This window comes from Coloeus monedula, assembly GCF_965178545.1.
Source record: "Coloeus monedula genome assembly, chromosome: 16".
Taxonomy (NCBI): Eukaryota; Metazoa; Chordata; class Aves; order Passeriformes; family Corvidae; genus Coloeus; species Coloeus monedula.
Genome location: NC_138796.1, coordinates 3,435,346 through 3,454,905, shown reverse-complemented (window position 1 = coordinate 3,454,905; position 19,560 = coordinate 3,435,346). Strand labels below are relative to the sequence as shown.

Here is a 19,560-nt window from a genome sequence, read left to right as displayed (position 1 = left end):
TTCCTAAACACAGACTACAGGACTCTATACTCACAACTCCAATAACAAGGTATGATTTTCTATCTGATCCTATTTGGCTTTTCCATAAGGGACTGTGAAAACCTCTCTCAAAATCCTGGCACCAGTGGGTGCAATAGGAATCCTAACACTGGCTCTGCTGGAGCAGAATTTCCCTCTTCAAGAATAAAGCCTTGGGAGGAAAAAAATAGCATGTTGGTTTTGTGGCTGAGCCAGCTATTTAACTCCACGAGCCAGCAGAAACAAAAGGAAACCAAATAGAACTACAAAGCTACAAATATTCCTTTTGGACAAATGAGCCAAAACTCTTTTGACATTTATGGCTCTACCCATCCCTACCTGATAAGTCACACAGAAAGCTGCAACTGCAGATACCAGCAATCATGTAAATAAATTTTATTATGCTGTATGTACAATACTAGTACAGTTAGATACACTAATCATGGGAGGAGGGGAGGTTGCTATTTTTCTCCTGTCCCATATGGTAATAATTTTGTATGATTGAACTGTTATGGGCTAAATAAAAGTACACATTAACTGTAAGATACATTGCAAATACATTAAATCTTCCCTGGAGTTTAAGCAAATACGTGCTTTTTCTATCATGCATTTGGAATTAGTAAAGGAATCTACACTGGGCCATAGGATTTATAAATAGATTTGGCTTCCTCTGCAATACTTTATGGGCAATTATTTCAGAAATGAAGATGCAGAGCCACAAATAAATAAAATAATTGCAGCTGATCAGGCTTTATTTACCGCTATCACATTTCCCTGACTGCTACACTTCCCTCCTCTCATTTGCTCCACTAGCCTGAATCAATGACCAGATGAAGAGCTGTCAGTTAATGTCAAACACAGAGCACAAAAGATGCCAAAGGCTGATTCTCGTTTCCCCACTTCCAAATTCTGCCTGGGCCTTTCTGGAGCTGGCTTGCTCCCTGGATAAATTCAGCATGGAACTGAGAGGCTGGGAAAGGGCAGAGCCAGTCAGATGAGCTGTGCAGCGAGCACATTTTCCAGGGAGCACATTTTGCTGTGGCTGCCCTGCAGAAGTCACTGCCAAAGGTCTGCAGAGCTCCCCTCCCGTGAGCAGATGCCCAGCTGTGTCAGGGAGGGGCTGGCATGGTCTCCCCTGTCTGCTGCAACCCCACTCAAACAGGTATTAATTCACTTTGGAAGACACTGAGTAGAACTGTGTGTAGCAAAAAACAGCTTTCCAGACAAGTCCAGTGAATCAAATCCAAGCAGAGGCTGGGACTGGCCTCATGTCTACATAACACCCTCTGTGTACCTCACACTGTGCAGCTTTGGGTACTCGAGATCTCAGACAGGATGGGAAACTCTGGATTATCCATATTCCTTGGGATCAGGCCTGAAATCCTACACTCAGCCTCATCTAATAGCCATGTTACCTGGGGTCCAGGAAGGAGGTTGCTTGTCTGAAGAGGCTTATCAACTCATGAGGAAAAAAAAGTGCAATTTCTGCTGCTTTGAAAAGCCACAGAGCTGGTAACACAGAAACAAGGGAAACACGTAGGATGCACCAGGTGGAGACAACCTGACTGCCCACCAAGGGCTTCCTCCTATGAGCTCATCTCAGAAGCAGCCACCAGGATGACATTTTATGGCTCTCAAATTAAACTACTTAGAAAAATATTGTCTGCCAGGCCTGATGAGCAGTAATGCCTCTGAGCTACCTACAGCCTCCTGTCCTGGGAAGGAACAGCCAGCTTTGTGAAGTCTGGATGAAAAGGGTATCATGTAAAAAGAGGGAGCACCAGAAACAGTCTAGGACCTGAAGAAGATCCTACAAGCAGAAGTCTCATAGATTTAAAGCCTGTTTTTTATTTTTATTTTTTAAAATTTCATTTTAAGCTGCTTATTTCTGCATAAAGAATTGATGCTGCAAACCTCTCCAAGAACTTCATCAACCACAATCCATAAGGTGGAGAAAGAGACCAGTGAGACCAGATGCCAAAGGAGCTAAGAAGATTTATGCTAGCTGAGCATCTGGCTCCCTGCTCCCTGTTATCAGAGTGAAGACAAATGCTCACCAACACCCTTATTCCAAATCACTAACGTGTTCAGCCACGCTCAGCACAGCTGCAGCAGTGCTGCTCCTGGAAGGTGTGCTGCCTGGAAAAGCAGCTGCTGAGTGCTTCTTCCAGGGGTTTGTGCAGTGCAAAGAGCAGTGAGCAAACAGGGTGCTGCTGGCCCTCAAATCAAGCCAAGGGAATGATTAAGACATCATCATTCTCTGTTATTTTTCTAGCGGGTTGTAGTAATTGCTTCTACACAGGAACGTGGCTACACCTCTGTTGTCATCCATCATCTTGCTGAGGCTGTGCACTGTACAGTGCTTTGATTTGACCTCATTAGCACTCCCAGAATTACAATGTCATACCAATGATAAAGACTGAGATTATCTGCATCTGAGGAAAGGGAGAAGGAGCAAATCACACACTATGTGAACAGACAACAGCACAACCATGACTCTGCCAAATACTCAAAGGCTGCCTGAATCCCCCTGGCTCTTGATTTTGCATGTGGGACAAGATGTGATCAGGAATTGTGCCTATATGCATCAAACCTGCAGGTAAAGGGGATGGGCTCATGCACTGGTTATCTGAACACTCAGGGGGAGGCAGGGCAGGTGCTGGAGTAGATGCTCTCTGGTACCACCTTCCCTCTGAGTTGCCAGTATTGTCTCTGCTGCCTCCAGCCTCTCTCAGGCACCCAGTGATCCACTAGAAACGTGGAGAATTTGTGTGCAATTTGGGAAATGACACAGAGGCATTTGACCTTTGTACAAATGCCTTGTGTTCTCTTGAAGTTCATAGGATTTTCTTGTGATTCCCAGGGCAGAGGCACATAGGGAGGGTTCCTGCTCAAACCTTGAAGGTTGAAGGAAGGTCAGATCAATTTTTTGACCCTTCTGGCAGTCAAATAAAATCAAGTCAAATCTGTACTTGTCTGAAGTCAATCTACAGCAAAATGTGTAGTGAAACAGGGAATCTCTCAGACTCCAGCCAGCAGCTTCCCCCCTGAGCTGTGCTCCCCACTGCAGCTCTAACACAATGCCAACACATATTCCAAACCACTCATTCTCAGCTACTTTAGTCTTCTATGGACCATCTTAGAGGAAATTAACTGAACTTCCCTACAGTGGGAACAAAAGAAGGAAATGAATTTCTTACTCCAGTGGTACCCTTGACACAGATACTGAGTAGCTCCATTAAACATTTTGCAGCCCCAAGTGTCTTTGCTAAACCCTCTACAATGAGCACAGAGTCATTTTCCTTCTTACAGCACAAACATACAGGTCAGGATTTGGGAGTCTGTTTTGTATCTGAATAACTTGTCTCATCTCAATGGGATCCAGGCAGGCACAAATTAAGGCTGCATAATCCTAGTCCTTCCCTTTCTCTCCAGAGGCATTACCTTGCAGTACCACTCTTGGATAAACTCATTTTCACAGACTCAGCATAGCCCCAGCCAAATGACTAATACAACTCTTTAATACAAACAACAATAAATCAACTGATTAAATTCTGATTTATCAGACAGATACTGTTTAGCTCTTCTCAAAGCTGTTCTGAATCATCTCTCTTGTCTGGCCATGTTCCAGAGGAGCACTGACACTAGATAAAGCTCAGACCTGAGGAATAAGTTTACATGAGATGGAAATGCTGAAAACATTCTGTGTTTATGACGGGAGATTTCACAGAGATCAGAGTGAACAGCATTCCTGAGAAGACTGTAATGTCTCTGAAGCCTTCTCAGCATCTCTTCCAAGGACCAGTCTAGCAGGGCAAGGTATCAACAGACCCTGCAGCTCCAGGCTCAGCAGCAAGGCTCGGGAGCCAGACACATTAACCTTGGGAGATCCTACAGCAAACTTTTAACAGCTTAGAAGATGGCTACTCCACCACAAATTCACTTTAAATCACAGACTTCTTGGACTTACTTCATTGGTTTAAACAATGCTTGTCCATAGTTCTGGAATGTCATGATCAGCTTCAGCTGGGTGCCTCCTGATTTCATTGCTGCGGGGGAAAAACACAAAACAGCTTTAAAATGAGACATGTGGATCTACTTACACTCAGTTTCCTTGAAACCAAATCCTATCTGTTTTCCTCTGGATCAGTTCAGCACCATGCTATCAGAGCATCAAGCAGGGTGATCCCAAGTGGACAACAGATTATTCAGCAGACTACAGGGGAAGGCTTTGAGCTGCTGACCAGGACTAAACATGGATTGCATTTCCTGACACTTTTTTGCCTTCTTCTGGCTACCATGGCCACCATGGGCTCCATAAGCACCCCAGATGAACAGCACCTATAGGAGCAGACCATTGGAGTCTTGTTTTCTCCATCTCCTGTTGCTTTTGGAGTCCCTTCTGACAAGGTACTCACACTGGGAAAGGAGATGGGGGTGCTTTCAAAGACAACTGCAGCTGGGATGTACAGCCCAGTGCACAGCAGACAGCTCCTTAATTAAAAGTATGAGCAGATACTGCAGCAATCTCTGATCTCTGCTGCGATTTTAATAACAGTTTCTGAGCAGCAGAGATATGTAAATTCAGCCCCTCCATGCACAGTGGATATGTATCCAAGCCCAACCATTAATTCCAAGGCATCCCAAGGTGGTTCATACATGAGAGCAGAGCTGTGCAGAGCAGCCTGGCCTGGCTGGGAGGGCAGGAGAGGACATGTGGAGGCAGGAGAGGACAGTGGAGGTGGCAAGGACAGTGGTTTTGCTCCTCTCCCAACTGGGAGCTAATGGGAATATAAGACTGATACTCATTCATGACATTCTGAAAAACTTGGACAATGTCACACTAACAGCCAGATTATAGTGCTTCTAAAATTAGGATGATTTTTATATATATAAGAATTAAATTATATATAAGAATTCATAAAAATGCATTTTACTTGATGATAAGGCTACTTAAAAAAGATAAACCTATACTTCAAAAAACAGCTGCTTTTCTACTGCCTCAAACAAAAGTGTCCTAATAAATTAAATTACCTGTAGTCTGACTCCTAAATGCACCTCTGTGTTGGGAAGGCAGACCATGGCCAGCAGGGCTGGATGAGTCAGTCTCTTAAAGGTGCTTTCTACAAATCATCAGATAATCAATCCCTTTCTCTGCAGCTCTGACAAAACCTGTGTCAGCTGGAGAACTACATAAATGTCAGGTTATCTTGCTCTGTAAATTCTGGCTGAGAGCTGCCCTTGTTCCACCTATAAAGCTTGTACATGTTTTTTCTCTAACCAATGCTATTAGCTGCACATCTTTTTAATTACTCATCTCTGTGCCTTATCACTGATAGGTCATCAGCTCTCTTTCAGCACTTGTAGCCTATATTTTTGCAACAAAATGCTATGCAAATCTGGTCAGTGTAATTATACTTCTCCTAGAATAAAATCCCTCCTGCCCTGCTGTTTTGCTGATCCCAGCCTTCTCTCGCCTTTCCACTTCATCCCAAAGGAACAAATAAATAATTAGAAATTAAAGGGCATTAAGCAATTTGCACTGACCAAGTAAAGCAGAGGCACAGGGCTTTCCAGGATTAAACTCCCTCTCCTGTGCAGGACAGGTCAGTTGATCTGCACCTGAGGGCAGGAGGAGCACAAGGCTTTTTCATGGCCAGCTCCCATCCTGAGGACTATAAAAAGCAGAAACCTTCCAGTCCAAACCCTGCATGTGGTGCCCTGGGACCGTCTGTGCACTCTGGAAACAGCCCTGGTTAGGCTGGGCAGCTGGAGCTGCCCTTGCCCCATGCCCACAGGGCTCAGGGCACAGGGCAGTCCTGACCACCTTCCCTGCCCAGCCACTGCCACAGGCGTGGCATTTCAAAGCTACATGGGATCACAGAATGGTCTGGGTTGAAAGGGACCTTAAAGATCCACTAATCTACACCCCTACCATCACAGCAGTACAAAGAAGAAGCAAAAAACGATGTTCCAGCACGGCCTTCTCTAAGCACAGAGTTTCAGATACTAAAAGGACTGGTTTCTCAGCAAATTGAAGCCACTCGACAGATAATGATTTTGTTAGCAGCCAAACTCAACAGCGAGGATGTCACCACCAAGCAGGGAAATGTATGAAGATTAACAATTCAGAATAATTCTTCCATGAGACACAAAAGCCTGCTTTCCTGTCAGAAGGAACTGAGCTGAAGTAAGACAAAAGCATCCCCCTCGTCTTTTTAGATCCATCTTATTGTACTGCCTTAACTGCTTGCACCAGTAGCCTCCCCCCAACACAAGTTTTGCCGGCACAAGTTGTTCCTCCACTGCTGCTGGGAGCAAACTTTGGAACTCTGAAAACCAGAGGGGGACATTGGTGGGAATTGTGTTCCCATTGTGCTTTGTGGCAGGGCATGCTGGAACCCACATGGATCATGGAAAACACCCCATGCCAGAGCTCCACCTTGGCTTCCCCCCGTCATCCAGACTCATGTGCAGCTACTCCCACTTTGCTCTTCCAGTGCCACTGATGTGCTGGCCGGGCTGGGGGTGATGCAAGGCCACCCTCCAGATCCCAGCTGGTTAGAGCCCAGCACTGTAATCCCTGCAGAGATGGAAACACCTGTGCTTGGACTGTTCTTTTGAGCTCGACAAGACCCTTGCTGTACCTGCAAACTAAGCAGCCTTGGAGCAGTCTGGGGTGCCCACATTCTGGGGCTGCAATGCCAGAGAAGAGCAGATCTCCCTGGAGATGATTCACTCTAAGTCAGATCTCTTCCCCTGTCCTAACTTAGCATCACATCTGCACACTGGCTTCCCTCTCATTTTCTGAGCTGTATTCCTCAGGAACTCTGTCTCCTCCTCAGCCTCAGTTAAACATGTCCCTCTGGCCATTATGGCCTGTAATCTTCCAGGGGTTTGTCCCAAACATTGTTTGCTCATCTGGAGACATCCTTGTGCCTTCATCTACTGCCCACAGGCCCATTCCTGAAGAATGTGGCACACCCAGAAGCAGCACATCCAATTTTCCAAGGAGTGGAGGGTGCTGCACCATCGCGCTCTGTCACATCTGTGATCAGCAAGTTCAGGGATTTTTACAAAAGCCTTGCAACACAAGGCTGTGCTGACTCCAGAGGAACCACCAGTCACACTCTGAATTCACCTTTTTTTTTTTTTAAGTATTTTAATATACTGTAACACCACAGGTCACAAACAGCTCTGTAAAGGCTTTATAAACCTGCTAGCTCACAGCAGGTTCTTCAAATCAAGTCTCACACAGCTCCTGGATGTACTGGCACACTGCTAAAAACAAATCCCAATGCCATCATTACTTTTCATCTTCAGGCAACTCAAAGCTTCTCTTTTCCCTCCAAAGCAGAAGCAAATGGAAAGCAGCATTAACCTTTCCTGTTAACCCAGTGTAAGGGCTCTAGGGTGTGATCAGAAATCTTCCTAACTTCAGGAGGCTTTGCAAAAAATTCCCTGAGAAATCTTTTTGCATGAATGTTTGGGATTACAGTCTTGTCCAAAGATTAGTGAAATTGGTGGGACTCCTTCTGTTTTCTCTGACAGACTTTGGATCAAGCCTGCAAAAATCCCCACCCCATTTACATCTCTGAGCCTGCTGTCATGGCCACATGCCACGTCTGCTACTTCCCCACCCTGTCCCCTCAGCAACACAAGGTCTGAATTCCCTCCCTGAGCCACAGAGCCCATCCAGCACAAAAGATAACCCAGCTATCATCTCTCAGTCATCTTTTCAAGCTGAATGCTACAGAATTCCTGGCTGCTGTCTGGTACTGACAACGCTGCCCAGAGGGTTTTGACCCAAAGGGATTTGGAATTCCAACCAGTCTGGCTTTCCAGCTCCTCTGTTTTGCCCCATGATAGCCCTGATCCTACCAGCCTGTCTAAACCATATTGTTTTCTGATGGAGAGAGAGAGAGAGTCCCAACAGGACCCCTGAACTTTTTCTGATTCTTTTGGTCAGAATCCAACAAACATTTAAAAATGTATTTAATTATGCAGTGCTAACTCCTGAGAAGTGAGATACAGTCACAGCCTGGGATGCAGTTAACATCTGAAACAGAGGATGCTCAGATCCATTTTGGATTCCTATTTATAGATCAAGCTTAAATCTAACATAAACATGTTGATTGCCTTTAACAAGTAATGCTCTGCCCCAGGCTAGAGACATGGCCCTGTACAAGCTGTGAAGAATAAATTTCAAAATAAATTCAAGCCCTCATCATCTCTTTGTTTGTCCTTGTTCAGCCAATTCTGCTAACTTGTTCTTAAAGGACTTTCTTGGTTTAGTCAAGGAAGTAAAGACTGTAGGGGAAGAGATCTGTGAAATTATTCTTAGGCTTTGCTGTACATTTTAAGTCCCCTCCTTTCATCTGGAATAGTACATTAAATCAATCTGTTGACTCTTGGCAGACTCACTGTTTTCTTACACAGTAAATCAAAGGTGCTACATTTCATTGTTTTCACAAGTTCTCAGAAGCACTTCTTCCTTTCCTTCGGATGAAATTTTTACAACTTTCCTTAGAACCAGAATTTATGTTCAGTATTTAGAGCCTTGTCTTTTCCTTTTCTCTTTTCTTCCCCTGCCTTGAAGCAGAGCCCACCTCAGGTAACTGCAGCTTTTATTCCCAGAGTGAGTAATCTCACACACTTGCTGTCTAATTACTCGCTGAACAAACTGAAGGCATCACAGATTCACAAATCACCTCAGTCAGGTAATGTTTCCAAGCCTTTACAACCAGAGAACTTAAAGAATCAAAAAATAAATCCCAGCTGCTCAGAGGAATTACAAAGGCCTATTCTGCTTACAGGAATCTCCTCTGGACAGCAAGACCAAGCCCACACTGCCCTTCCAATGCACCATGCCAGAGCTGGTGTTGAACTGCTGATACTGCTGCCACAATTATGCACAGACATCTTGTAAATATGCAAGAAAACAGCTAACTATGGTTATTTATGCATGCAATAAACAGCAATGAAAGGCAAAGGAAATGTGCAATTGCCTGTGCATGTGCTTCTGAAAACCAGGCTTCAGTGCTCAGTGGAAAAACAATTCTCTCTAGGCTCCTATTTATGGCAAGAGGAAATTTTCAGTGAATTAAATCAAATTAAGAGCTACCCCTTTATGCTGAACAAAATGAATAGGAAATATATAAATACATATATAGATGCAGGGCACAGAAACTTCCTCAGCCCGAGCCTGGGTAACCCTGTCCTTTTCCAGGCCAGCTCTAGGTGTCACTGTGGGAGCTGGATGGGATGCTCCTTCCCATCCGTGGATTTGTTCCATTTAAACTTTAACATCAAGAAAATGTCACCTTGGTGCTCCCTGCTCTTGGGAATTGCTTCTGTCACCGTTTTCATTTTAAAACACCCCTGCACGTTACAGAGTCGTGTGAGTGGTTCTAGCAGATGTGGTGGGCCAGTCTGGTCCCCACTCTCCCCCATAAATAATGCAGGGTGAGCAGAGAAATCACAGTGAGGCCAAGAATGCTGTTTCGCTGCAGTTTGGATCTAATTGCTGTAGGTATCAGGCAAATCATCTAATTCTATTAGAGCCAAAGTAAATCTGAACACCGGGAAGAAACTGGATAAAGCCATATCCCATTTCACCTAATGCATGTAACCCTGTACATTTAATTGTCCTGCTTGCCAAAAGAAGCCTGAAGACCAGGCATTATCAAGGTTTCAATTTATTTTTTACTCCTAACCTGACATCTTGCCAGCTGGCTTAAAAAGAAGAAAAAAAACCCAACACAACCCAGCAAAAATTTACCATAAGGTAAAACTCCAAGGCTAATTAGAAGATAAGCAGGAATATGCAAAGAATGTAACAGCCCTATAAATGTCCTTTGGTCAAATATATTACTCTTTATTAATCAGCTTACATGCTTTTGAATCCCTCTGCTGCTCTGCAGTAAAGCTGAAAACTGGCAGGAATTACTTTAAAGCATGTATTTTTAAACATCCGAAGAATTTGCAACATAAAGTAAGAGATGCTGCATTGTGCAAAAAATAATTTTAAAAAGTATATTAGCAATATGCTCTTTTTTTCTTTGCAGGCTGACAAAGCTGAATCCCCACAGGGCCAGGCAGTGAATGCTACCACCAAAATTCAGATCCTGGCATCTCTGCATCGGCAAAAAGTCCCCTTCCATTTCCATATACTTGATTTTAGACTGGGATTTATGTGTAGGAATCATTCCCTGTCAGTTCCCATAGCGGCCAACAACAATACCAAATACACCTCATAGTTTAATTTATGGAAATTATCCTGATTCATTGCTAGAAACCGTGGCTCTGTGTTTTTGTTAGAGGCATAAGAGGCCCTACCATGCTCTTAAGAGCCTTGTTCAAACATTAACAGAGACAATCCCAAAGGGAATCACTAATAGCAGCCATAAATCTTCCTCTGAGGTCCCACTGCCCTTTCCCCCCATTGATCTGAAAGCTCTATCAAAATCAGAATTAATGGCAACCCCACGATACATCTGTATGACACATCAGGTGAAATCATGGCCCCAGGGAAGTAAGTGGCAAAAACTTCCACTTACGTCACCAGGGTCAGGATTTCACTCCCATTTTCTATGATAATAATTTTTTGCTGCTCTCAACTGAAGCAGAGAGAGGTGAAGCCACATGCCCAGAAGCACAAGTGAACACCAAGCCCAGAAGATCAAGAGTGAGCACTCACCTACTATTTCTTGCTCCTACCTCCCTCTCTCCCCAACCCAGCTTGTGTGCCCCCACTCCACCTCAGCCATCCCCCTGCTCTGCAGAAAGGGACAGACCTCATGGCTCGAGCACGGCTGAGTTTGCTGCAGACCCTGCTCTCCTCCTCCTGCACAGACCACATGGCTGAGCTCTGGAGGGCTGGGGAGGTGAGTGGAGATCAGAACTCAGCAGCCACGTGGTACAAACTGCTACAGCCACTGCACTTTGTGCAAAGCTCAAGAGATGGGCCAGGAGATGGCTCGGTTGGACATCACCTCTGCCCCTCTGGGGACAACCTGGCCACTGCCTGGGCACTGCTGCTCTCTGCAGGGACAGGGATGGGCACAGACTGCATCTCTCCCTCCTCAGTGGATGTGCCCAAGGAGCAACGTTCACACACGTGTTACAAAGTGCTGGCTCAATCCCCATTGGCACGTGCCACTAATAGTCCAAAAACTGGTGGGTATTGAGGGGCGAGCTCAGGAAAGGTGAGGGCTGTGTCAGGGAGAGAATCACCCAGGCTGTGTCCATTCAGTGCCCTCGTCACCCTCCAGTGCAGACCAGAGGAGCATGGGCAGAGTCTGCTGCTACCTGCAGTGTCACCTCTGAGCTGGGGAAGGGAAAACACATGGCTTGATGGTCAAACATGACCCCCTTAATGAATCACTCCGATCCAGACTTTTGGGGACAGAAAACCCATCACAGGTTAATAAACAAGCCCATGTTTGTCATCTTTCCTGAGCTACATGTCCACTGGACCCCTGAATCCAACATGTGGGACAGCACCTGGGTACCACAAACTGCTTTACTCAGAGTGCTGCCCCAGCAGAGCAGTGTGCTGAGCACAGCCAACATGCAGCAAGATGCACTGAGCTGGAGGTCTCCTGTGGCATCCTGCATTTTACACCTACTCCATCCCAACCAGCTAAATCAGCCCACTCCTGATGACCAAGGATCTCCTTTATTCCTGCTCAGCAGCGGCCGTGATTCACACAATGGAAAATGTAAACCTTAGGGCTGCTTGAGCTATTCTTGCCCAGGCCATTTCCTGCTGAAGCCAGGGGAATTTTTGCCTTGCAGGGTTAAAGACCTGCTGACCTCATTCCACAGTGCCAACACACCATCAGCACTTTCACAGAGCTCCAGCTGTTTCATCCCTCTGAAAGGGACTTTGCAACTTTGTGGTCAGCACAAGTAACTCCATTTTCTGCCTGGTGGATGGAAACCACTGCTTGTGCTGCAATTCCCTACCTCTGGAAACCACGGGGTGTGCACTTGTTTAGTATCCCAGGGCTTTCCTCTAAGGCTGTATCATTTTTTCCCCCATGCAGCTACGCAGCTAAATTCAAGAAGACACACATTGCCATTAAACAACCCTGGAGAAAAGCCCTGAACGGTGTCACCTTGCTTAACCAGAGCCTAAGGTTGACGTGGGCACATCCCTGTTGTGGATTCACAAGCAGAGTAAACAGAGCTGAGCTGTGCTCAGCAGGAGGCTGCCTTGCCTGGAGCTCCCTGCCATGCCTGGGGAAGCTGCAGCTCCTGCAGCCGCAGAGCCCGCGGTGCCGGATGCTCCCGCAGCCACCGCTGCAGGGCTGCAGGGCAGCCTCTCCTTCCTTGGCACGGCCAGCGCTGCCAGGCACAGCCTTTTAAATCATAATCAGCCAACAATACAAATCTAGCTCGTGCAGGATGCTGTCTGCTTTCTGCCATCCCTTTTTTTTGGTCAGCGTATTTATTTTATATAACCGAATAGGGCACTTTCAGCCTGATTGTGACTAAAAGATCTCTGACATGAATGAGGTTTGCCTTGCTGGCAGACTTGGCAATTATTCAGGTAATACAGAGCTGGCAATATCTCTTAATGTTTAGCACGGAAAATGAGCAGGGAAGTCGGAAAACGATGTTGCAGGGACGCTGGAGAGAAGCCATGCAAAATATGAATACTCAAACAGCAGTGAGATCCCGAATAAAGAGCAAATAATGATAAAAAAACAACATATATCCAAACATACCAACGCTGGTTATTTTTTGGGAGACAAGGTCTTGCAGTAAAGCCTCAATTGCAGGATTATGTCTGGAATACAACTCGTACCGATTAATGCCGATGTGGAATTTTAACCAGTTTGGGTAGGAGTCTATGGAGGTTTCTCCAGTTGGCAAAAATTCTTCATGATGATCTTCATTTTGCCTACCAGCAAAAAAAAAAAAAATAAAAAAGAAAAGAACAATACAACAACAACCCAAAGTTGAGGAGAAAGAAATAATGCTACAGTTTGTAACCCGCGTCAAGAAACAGGGCTTCAAAATGTGACAACTTGGACAGGCAAAGCACTACAGGAGGGGGAGAAGTCCCAGGTTCCTCCTGCACCAGGAGCCCTCTCCCACCTGGGGCTAATGGGGAGATGGATTCTCACTTTCCCTCACCCTGCCTGATTTAACGCCCATGGAAGTCAGGAGCAAAACTCAGAGTGGCATCACTGAGCGTTGGCAGAGGCCCTTCTACAGCAGAAACACAGAGCTCAGTTCTACCCTGTGCTTAGGCTGCATTACATTACACACAGCTTTTACAGGTCTGACTCGAACAACAGCATCATCCTGAACCTTTGTTTAACAGGGACGTGGGGCAGGAAACCACGAGTGCAGCAGAACCTGACCTGTGGTGCCCAACGCTCCCACTCCCTCCTCCTTCTTAAAGAGAGAGAATGAGAGAAACTGCATCACTCTGAACTGGTTGCGAAGGAACTGGCTGGCTTTGCCCCTTCCTGAGCAGTAGGATACTACTACACCAAAGAACTGTTAAAATGTTACCTTCCAAATTTCCCTTTAGTTTTGTGAACTTTGGCTGCAGCCACTAAGGAAAATACGTACAACAGGCAGCTGCATTGTAGATATCAGTGCTGATTTCACTCTTCACCTACAGAACAGACTAACCCATATTTTTGATTCAGAGTTCTCTGTGTTTACAGTCATCTCCAGATGTTCAGGCATTTGTGACTTTTTTTTTCTTTTTCTCTCAGAGAAACCAAAACTTTTCCAGGTTATTTCCCTTCACAGTCAATTAGGATTATTAGACGGAAGAGGCCTGGACAATTCACATGCTCATGGGGCGGAAATCAGAATTATTTATCCTCTCTTTCTAAAGGTTTAGATCATGCTGGCTGCTCTGCAGCTTGACAGAGCTTTTGCACGGTACAATGCAGCTGTTTAAACATTACAATGTCAGTGTGTTTGGAAGAGGGTGCTGTTGTATTAGACAACCCTTTTGATTTTTCAGTCATTGAATTTCTCAGCATTTCTAAGGAGCCAACAGGGCATACGATTCACAGAGGCAACTGACTGCTTTGAAGGCTGGAAAGCAGTGGAGGTGCAGGGCACTGGGAATTAATTGAGGATGAAAAATGTAGCACAGATCAGATCCTGAGAGCGGAAATACCTGCCAGGATGAATGCCTTAGTGGTACTAGACCTTGCTTTTGAGAAAAGTTAATGTGTTACTGGCTGGCCTCACCGCTCAGCCCCTTCACCTCTGAGTGGGCGACAGGGAAGGCTCGCTGTGAGCTCACCCTCCTCCTCACACCGTTCTTCTGGCAGCATCTTCCTCGGCTGCAGCTGGAGATGGGGGGAGACCGACCCCTTGGCCCCAGCGCTCCAGCCTTCCCGTGCTCCTGTGTTTATTCTGTATTTCACGGCATTTATTTTCCGGAGGAACACGACCGCGGCGAGCCTGCGAACCGTTTCTCTTTTTCCCAGTGACCCCGAGCCGCTCCGTTCAACCCTCTGCCCACTTCCCCCCAGCCACGACACCCTAAAGCCCGCGTTACCCACCGGAGCGCAGCGACCCTGGGGACACACGCCACGTCCCCACCCCGCCCCGGCCACTCACCACTCGGGCTGCTCGGCCGCCCGCGGGTTGAACCTGATGTCGCTGTTGACATTGAAGAGGAGGTCGCCGTCGGCCAGCGGGGGCAGGGCGGCGCGGTACAGCGGGTGCTCGAAGAGCGCGGCCAGCGGGGCGGCGTTGCTGGCGGGGGGCGGCGGGCGCGGTGCCCCGGGGCCGATCAAGCGCCGCGCCCTCCCCGCCGCCGCCGCGCCCGCGCCGCCCGCGCCGCCCGCCGCCCGCTCCGCAGCCTCCCGCGACTGCGACGAGAGGTTGGAGGCCGGCTCGGCGCTGAAGTCCTGCAGGATCCGCAGCGTGTGCTTGCTGGGCCAGCGCGGCGCGGCGGCGCGGGGAGGCGCGGCGGCGGGCGGAGGGCAGGAGCAGCCCGGGCGGCCCTCGGGGCCCCGGCGCTCCAGGCGCGGCAGCAGGTCGATCATGATGTGCATGGTGCAGGCGACGAGGAACACCATCAGGATCAGCACCCGGAACTTGCGGACCAGGAGCATTTTCATGGCCGGGGCGGCTGATGAATTACCGGGGGAGGGGGAGGGAGGAGAGGCGGCGGACAGAGCCCGGGCGGGCGCGGGGCTGCCGGGCCCCCCCCGGGGCTCCGGCGTGCTCCTCTCGGGTCGGGAAGCGAGCGATCAAGTCAATAAAGTTACCTCCATAGGCGCCGAGAAATAAACAGGCTAAACCCGATAGGTCCTCATGTCTCAGTATCATCAAGAACTTGGGAGGGGGAGGAAAAAAAAATAAAGGGGGAAAATAATAATAATTAAAAAAAAAAAAAAGCAGCTCCGGACCGAGCCTTTAAAATCAACAGGAAAACAGTGCCAGCGGCATGGCAATATAGAAAGCCATCTGTTCACGATTTCTCCCTCTTTTTATTACAGGGATCACAACAAACAGGGAAAACTGGCTCTTGGAAAGAAACCGGCATCAAGCACAGCCGCTGACTGAATAAAATATAAAATTAAAAAAAAAAAAAAAAACGGAGAGGAGGAGGGGGGAAAGAAAAATATTAAGAAAACCTGTGCGGAAAGGCGACAGAAGAAAAAAAATCATCCATAATATTTGGCTGTGCTGGAAACGCTGACTCCCTTCCCTTGGATTTGAGCAGTGATGCAGCAGAAGCGCTCTCCACTCGCTCTCGCTCCCTCTCTTCTCTCAGACTCTTTAAGAACCTTGGCTGGAAAATCATTTTCTTAGAGCGGTTCCAGTTTCTTCATCCATCGCGTCCAGTGCTTGGGAGAGATTAGTATGTTCAACTGAGATCGAGTCTGGGTGGCTGCTGTATCCGAGCTGGGCTTGTGCTTTGGCTTGGGCTGGTTTTTTTTGGCTGCAAAACTGTCTGATGGCACAACTGCAACATAAAGGTTAAATATGGCACAGGAAAAAATAAAAAAAAAAGAGGGGGGAGAAGGAAGGATTAGAGGAAAGAAACTAATATAAATCAGAGGTTCTTTTAGCGAAAAGGTCTTTGATCTCTGCTGGGTCTTACAGATCTTTCTTTAGGAGAGAGAGAGAAAGGAAGAGAGAAGGGGGGAGAGAAGGGAAAAGGGGGGAGAGATCTTTGGCAGGTGCAGAGTGAAAACCTCTTTCAGCTACACTGAATTCTGGAGACTGGTTGGACTAGTAGCTCTGCAGCTCGAGCTTTCAGTGGGTGTGTTAAATATTATGAGCGAGCCATGATTCCTGCCTTCCTCACGTCATAGTTAGGAGATTGGCTAAATAAACGCTACAGTGATAGTAACAGGAAAACCTCAACCAAAAGCGGGGGTTTTATTCCCTCCTCTCCTCCCTCCTTCCCACCCCCCCTTTTCATTCTACTGCAGCTCCAACTGGGGCAAGGAGAGGGCGTCTGTTCCACAAAGGTTTGGGGAAAAAAAATATAAAGGGGAAAAAAAAAAAAAAACAAACCACGAAGCGGTAGAAGAGAGAGGAATCTGCACTAACAGCATTGCGAAGCAGGAGCGCGGTGTGTGCCGGGCTGGGATCGGCGATTGTGCCCCGTCACTGTCCGGGCTGGCAAGGTCAGCCCGGGGAGCCGCGGGCTCCGCTCCCCCCGGGACACAGCCTTGCTGTCTAATCCGAGATCCTGCGGGCTGTGATAATCCGGGAGCGCGCTGCCTGCCCTCCTGCTGCCTTCCCCGCGCAGCTGGCTCCGTGTCCGGCTGGCCCAGTGGGCTAATGGAAGTGGTGGCCTCGGGGCCAGCACAGCCCGGAGAGTGCTGTTGGCAGCTGTGGAAGAGTGAGGGCACTCTGGAGGGAGGGACGAGCTGTTCCTGGTTCTTCAGGTGATCAGGCGGGGATGCTCAGAGCTGCTGATTTCTGTCTTTGGGGAGAGATTCCCTGGATTCTCTGGACCATAGCCGGGCTCCAGTGGTGGTTGAGTTGGGCTGTAGGAGAAGTGAGAAAGGTAAAGTGCTTACTCCAACCCACCACCAACTTTCCACAGAATCATCTCAATGCTGAATGCAGTGGTCCATGTTTCCCTGAATTATGACGCATTAAAGTGTTGCTTTTCCTGAAAAAGTGTTCTCCCATCCAGCACTGTTCCCTTCCTCGTTCTTCTGCAGAGTCCAGTGCTCTGCACTCCTCTGAAGCACATCCATGCAGTGTTACAGAGTCACCATGTTTTGCACAAGGGAAATGACTGCTTTTCCAGCAGGAATAAAGGTTGATGAACCAAAAAAAAAAAAAAAAAAAAAAAAAAGACCTAACAGGACCACGATCCTATGGACTGCTCTGTAGCTTTGTGGAAGGACAAAACTCGCTGTCCTAGTGAGACTTTGTAGTCCCAGGGTTCAGAGGTGCACCTGGATCCTTCAAGTACAGGTGTACTTAGTCACAGCAAAACGTTTTGCTACAGAGCCAGAAGCAAGGTTTTCTGTCTTTTCCCACTTTTTTTTCACCAAGATCAGCTTGGACAAAGGCTGTCTGGACTGTGTGGACAGTGGCAGTGGTTCCTTGTGTGTTGTTGCCTCCTGCTGCTGTTCAATATCAAGTCTGTACAGTCCTGCTTGGGAAATCAAGTTTGGTCCATAATTTAGCTACCTCTCTATGCAGTGAGATAACATTCAGTTTATTTTAACCTAGCTTAGGAAGCTGGCATTTTAGGCCCATCAGGAAGAACCTTGCAGTTTGGGTCCAGCTGGGGAACCCTCAGTTGCTGGAAAGGGCTACGATACGTAGTGGGAGCGCAGTATGAATGGCATGTGGAAAATTATCTCCATGGCTTTGGGGTTCTTTTTTTTGCCTGCCTGTGGCTTTGCCTGCTGCTGTCTCCTAGGGAAATCAGCTGAGCTGGATTACTAATCAAGCCCAGGGAGACAAAAGGGGGCAGGTGGAAGCTGGAGCCTGTGTCTTGGGGAGAGGCTGATGGAGGAGGGCAGCCAGCCGAAGCCAGCGAGGGGTGAGTGCAGGGTACGAGGTTCTTTGTGTATCACTTGTGTTGTACTCTGCTGTGGCTTTTTGAGGAGTTCTGGGGGAGCTGTTTGTAGCATTTCAAGTGAGGATAGATAATATGGCACATTATCTCCTTTAGAGTGGCACAGCAGAACTTGTAGGTTGCAAATTTTACCTACGTGGAGGTTTTTTTTTTTGTGTTTGCCCTACTAAAACTGAGGTCTGTGGTGTTAGATGGGGGTGAAACTGAACAGGTCTGAGGAGAAGGTTGCAAATTACTTAAATGAGTTCTTGAGGTTAAAGTTGCTTGAATTTATTTTGCAGTAAAAGAACATTGTGTCAAACATGTTGTAACTCCTTGTGTAAGTTATATAATGAAAAGGAGGCTGGCTTTGAAATATAATGCGGGCAACTAGATGTAGTTAATTACATGACTTTCAAGAGCTGAAAATGATGATACTGTGAAAGAGTAACTAATTCCTTGAAAGTGCATGTTTTTGTCTTCATTAGTGTTATCTTTAGTGCACATTGTCTATTTAGTTAAGTATGATTTCATCTAAAGTGTGTCTGAACCTCCCTGTGTTCCACAAGCTGCTTGTTCCTCAAACCTTTTAAACATTTGAGTTTTAGCTAAAAATGTGAGACTGGTAGATGTACTGTGTTCTCTTCTGCAACTGACCTTTGGGGACAAATTTTGCCTGGACCCAAGTGCCCCAGAGATGTGAATAAAGGAGAGCTGTCTTGCGTCACTGCATTTGTTTCTCAGCTTCAGTATCTACAAATGCCTTTAGCCACTGATGGGTCATCTGTGACATAAGATACACTTGCCAGGTGGCAAACTCTGGCAGAGAAAGAGCTTGTGGCTTTGCTTTGGACTAAGGGAAAAGCATAATTCATTGTGTTCTGAGCCTTTCTTCCTCTGTCCTGAAGGCTGCTGATGATCAGCACCAGCAGTATGTTCCAGCCCCTCTGTGCCTCTAAGCTCTGCTGATTGGTGAAGCCAAGGGAATGGAGCCAGGGATCATCTGGCTCTTCCCAAACCCCTGAGGGCTCCACCTGTAGCCCCTCACACAAGGAGGATACCAGCCCACCTGTTTTCTTCTGGATCTTTCCCATGAGCAGGTGCAAAAGTACAGCCCTGCTCTTGTCCTGGAGTCACTGTGCCTTGGGTGTGAGTGAAGGGGCCGCTGTCACCTCTCTAATCATCTGTTTGGGAACACAAAGCAAGTGCCAATCTCACATTTGCATTCCTGCTGGTGACCCCACGGGGCTGGCAGGAGCCTGGTGTTCTGGCCAGGGAGATGGGAACTGAAGTATCTGCTGGGTTGGGAGGGCTGAGATGGCTTGTGGTCAGGAAGCCACAGATGGTTGATGCATGAAAGCCCTGGGATAAGTCAGGAGCTGGGCTGCAGGTCAGGATAGCTGGGAAATGGGGTGGCAGGTGGCAGGCAGACCCAGGGACTGGGTCTGAGGTATTCCAAGGCTAGTGCAGCCTGCCAGGGCAAACTCATTGCTGGCCCTGGGCAAGTGTGAGCT

The 19,560-nt window shown here is 47.3% G+C and overlaps 1 protein-coding gene across 2 annotated transcripts in view; it reads right to left on the bottom strand.

Annotated features, from left to right (window-relative positions):
• FAM20C (FAM20C golgi associated secretory pathway kinase) overlaps positions 1–16,626 on the bottom strand; it is a 58,882-nt gene extending 42,256 nt beyond the window's left edge. Inside the window, exons 1-4 of one of the 2 annotated variants that reach the window (XM_082291997.1) lie at positions 16,537–16,626; positions 14,623–15,979; positions 12,753–12,928; positions 3,989–4,067 (exon numbers count right to left, since the gene is read on the bottom strand). In XM_082291997.1, the coding sequence (XP_082148123.1) occupies positions 3,989–4,067; positions 12,753–12,928; positions 14,623–15,128 (761 nt within the window). In that variant the 5' untranslated portion in view covers positions 15,129–15,979; positions 16,537–16,626. Of the gene's footprint in view, positions 1–3,988; positions 4,068–12,752; positions 12,929–14,622; positions 16,471–16,536 lie in introns of those variants that run through there. The other variant, XM_082291996.1, reaches the window with a different exon arrangement.
• Positions 16,627–19,560: the final 2,934 nt, after the last annotated feature.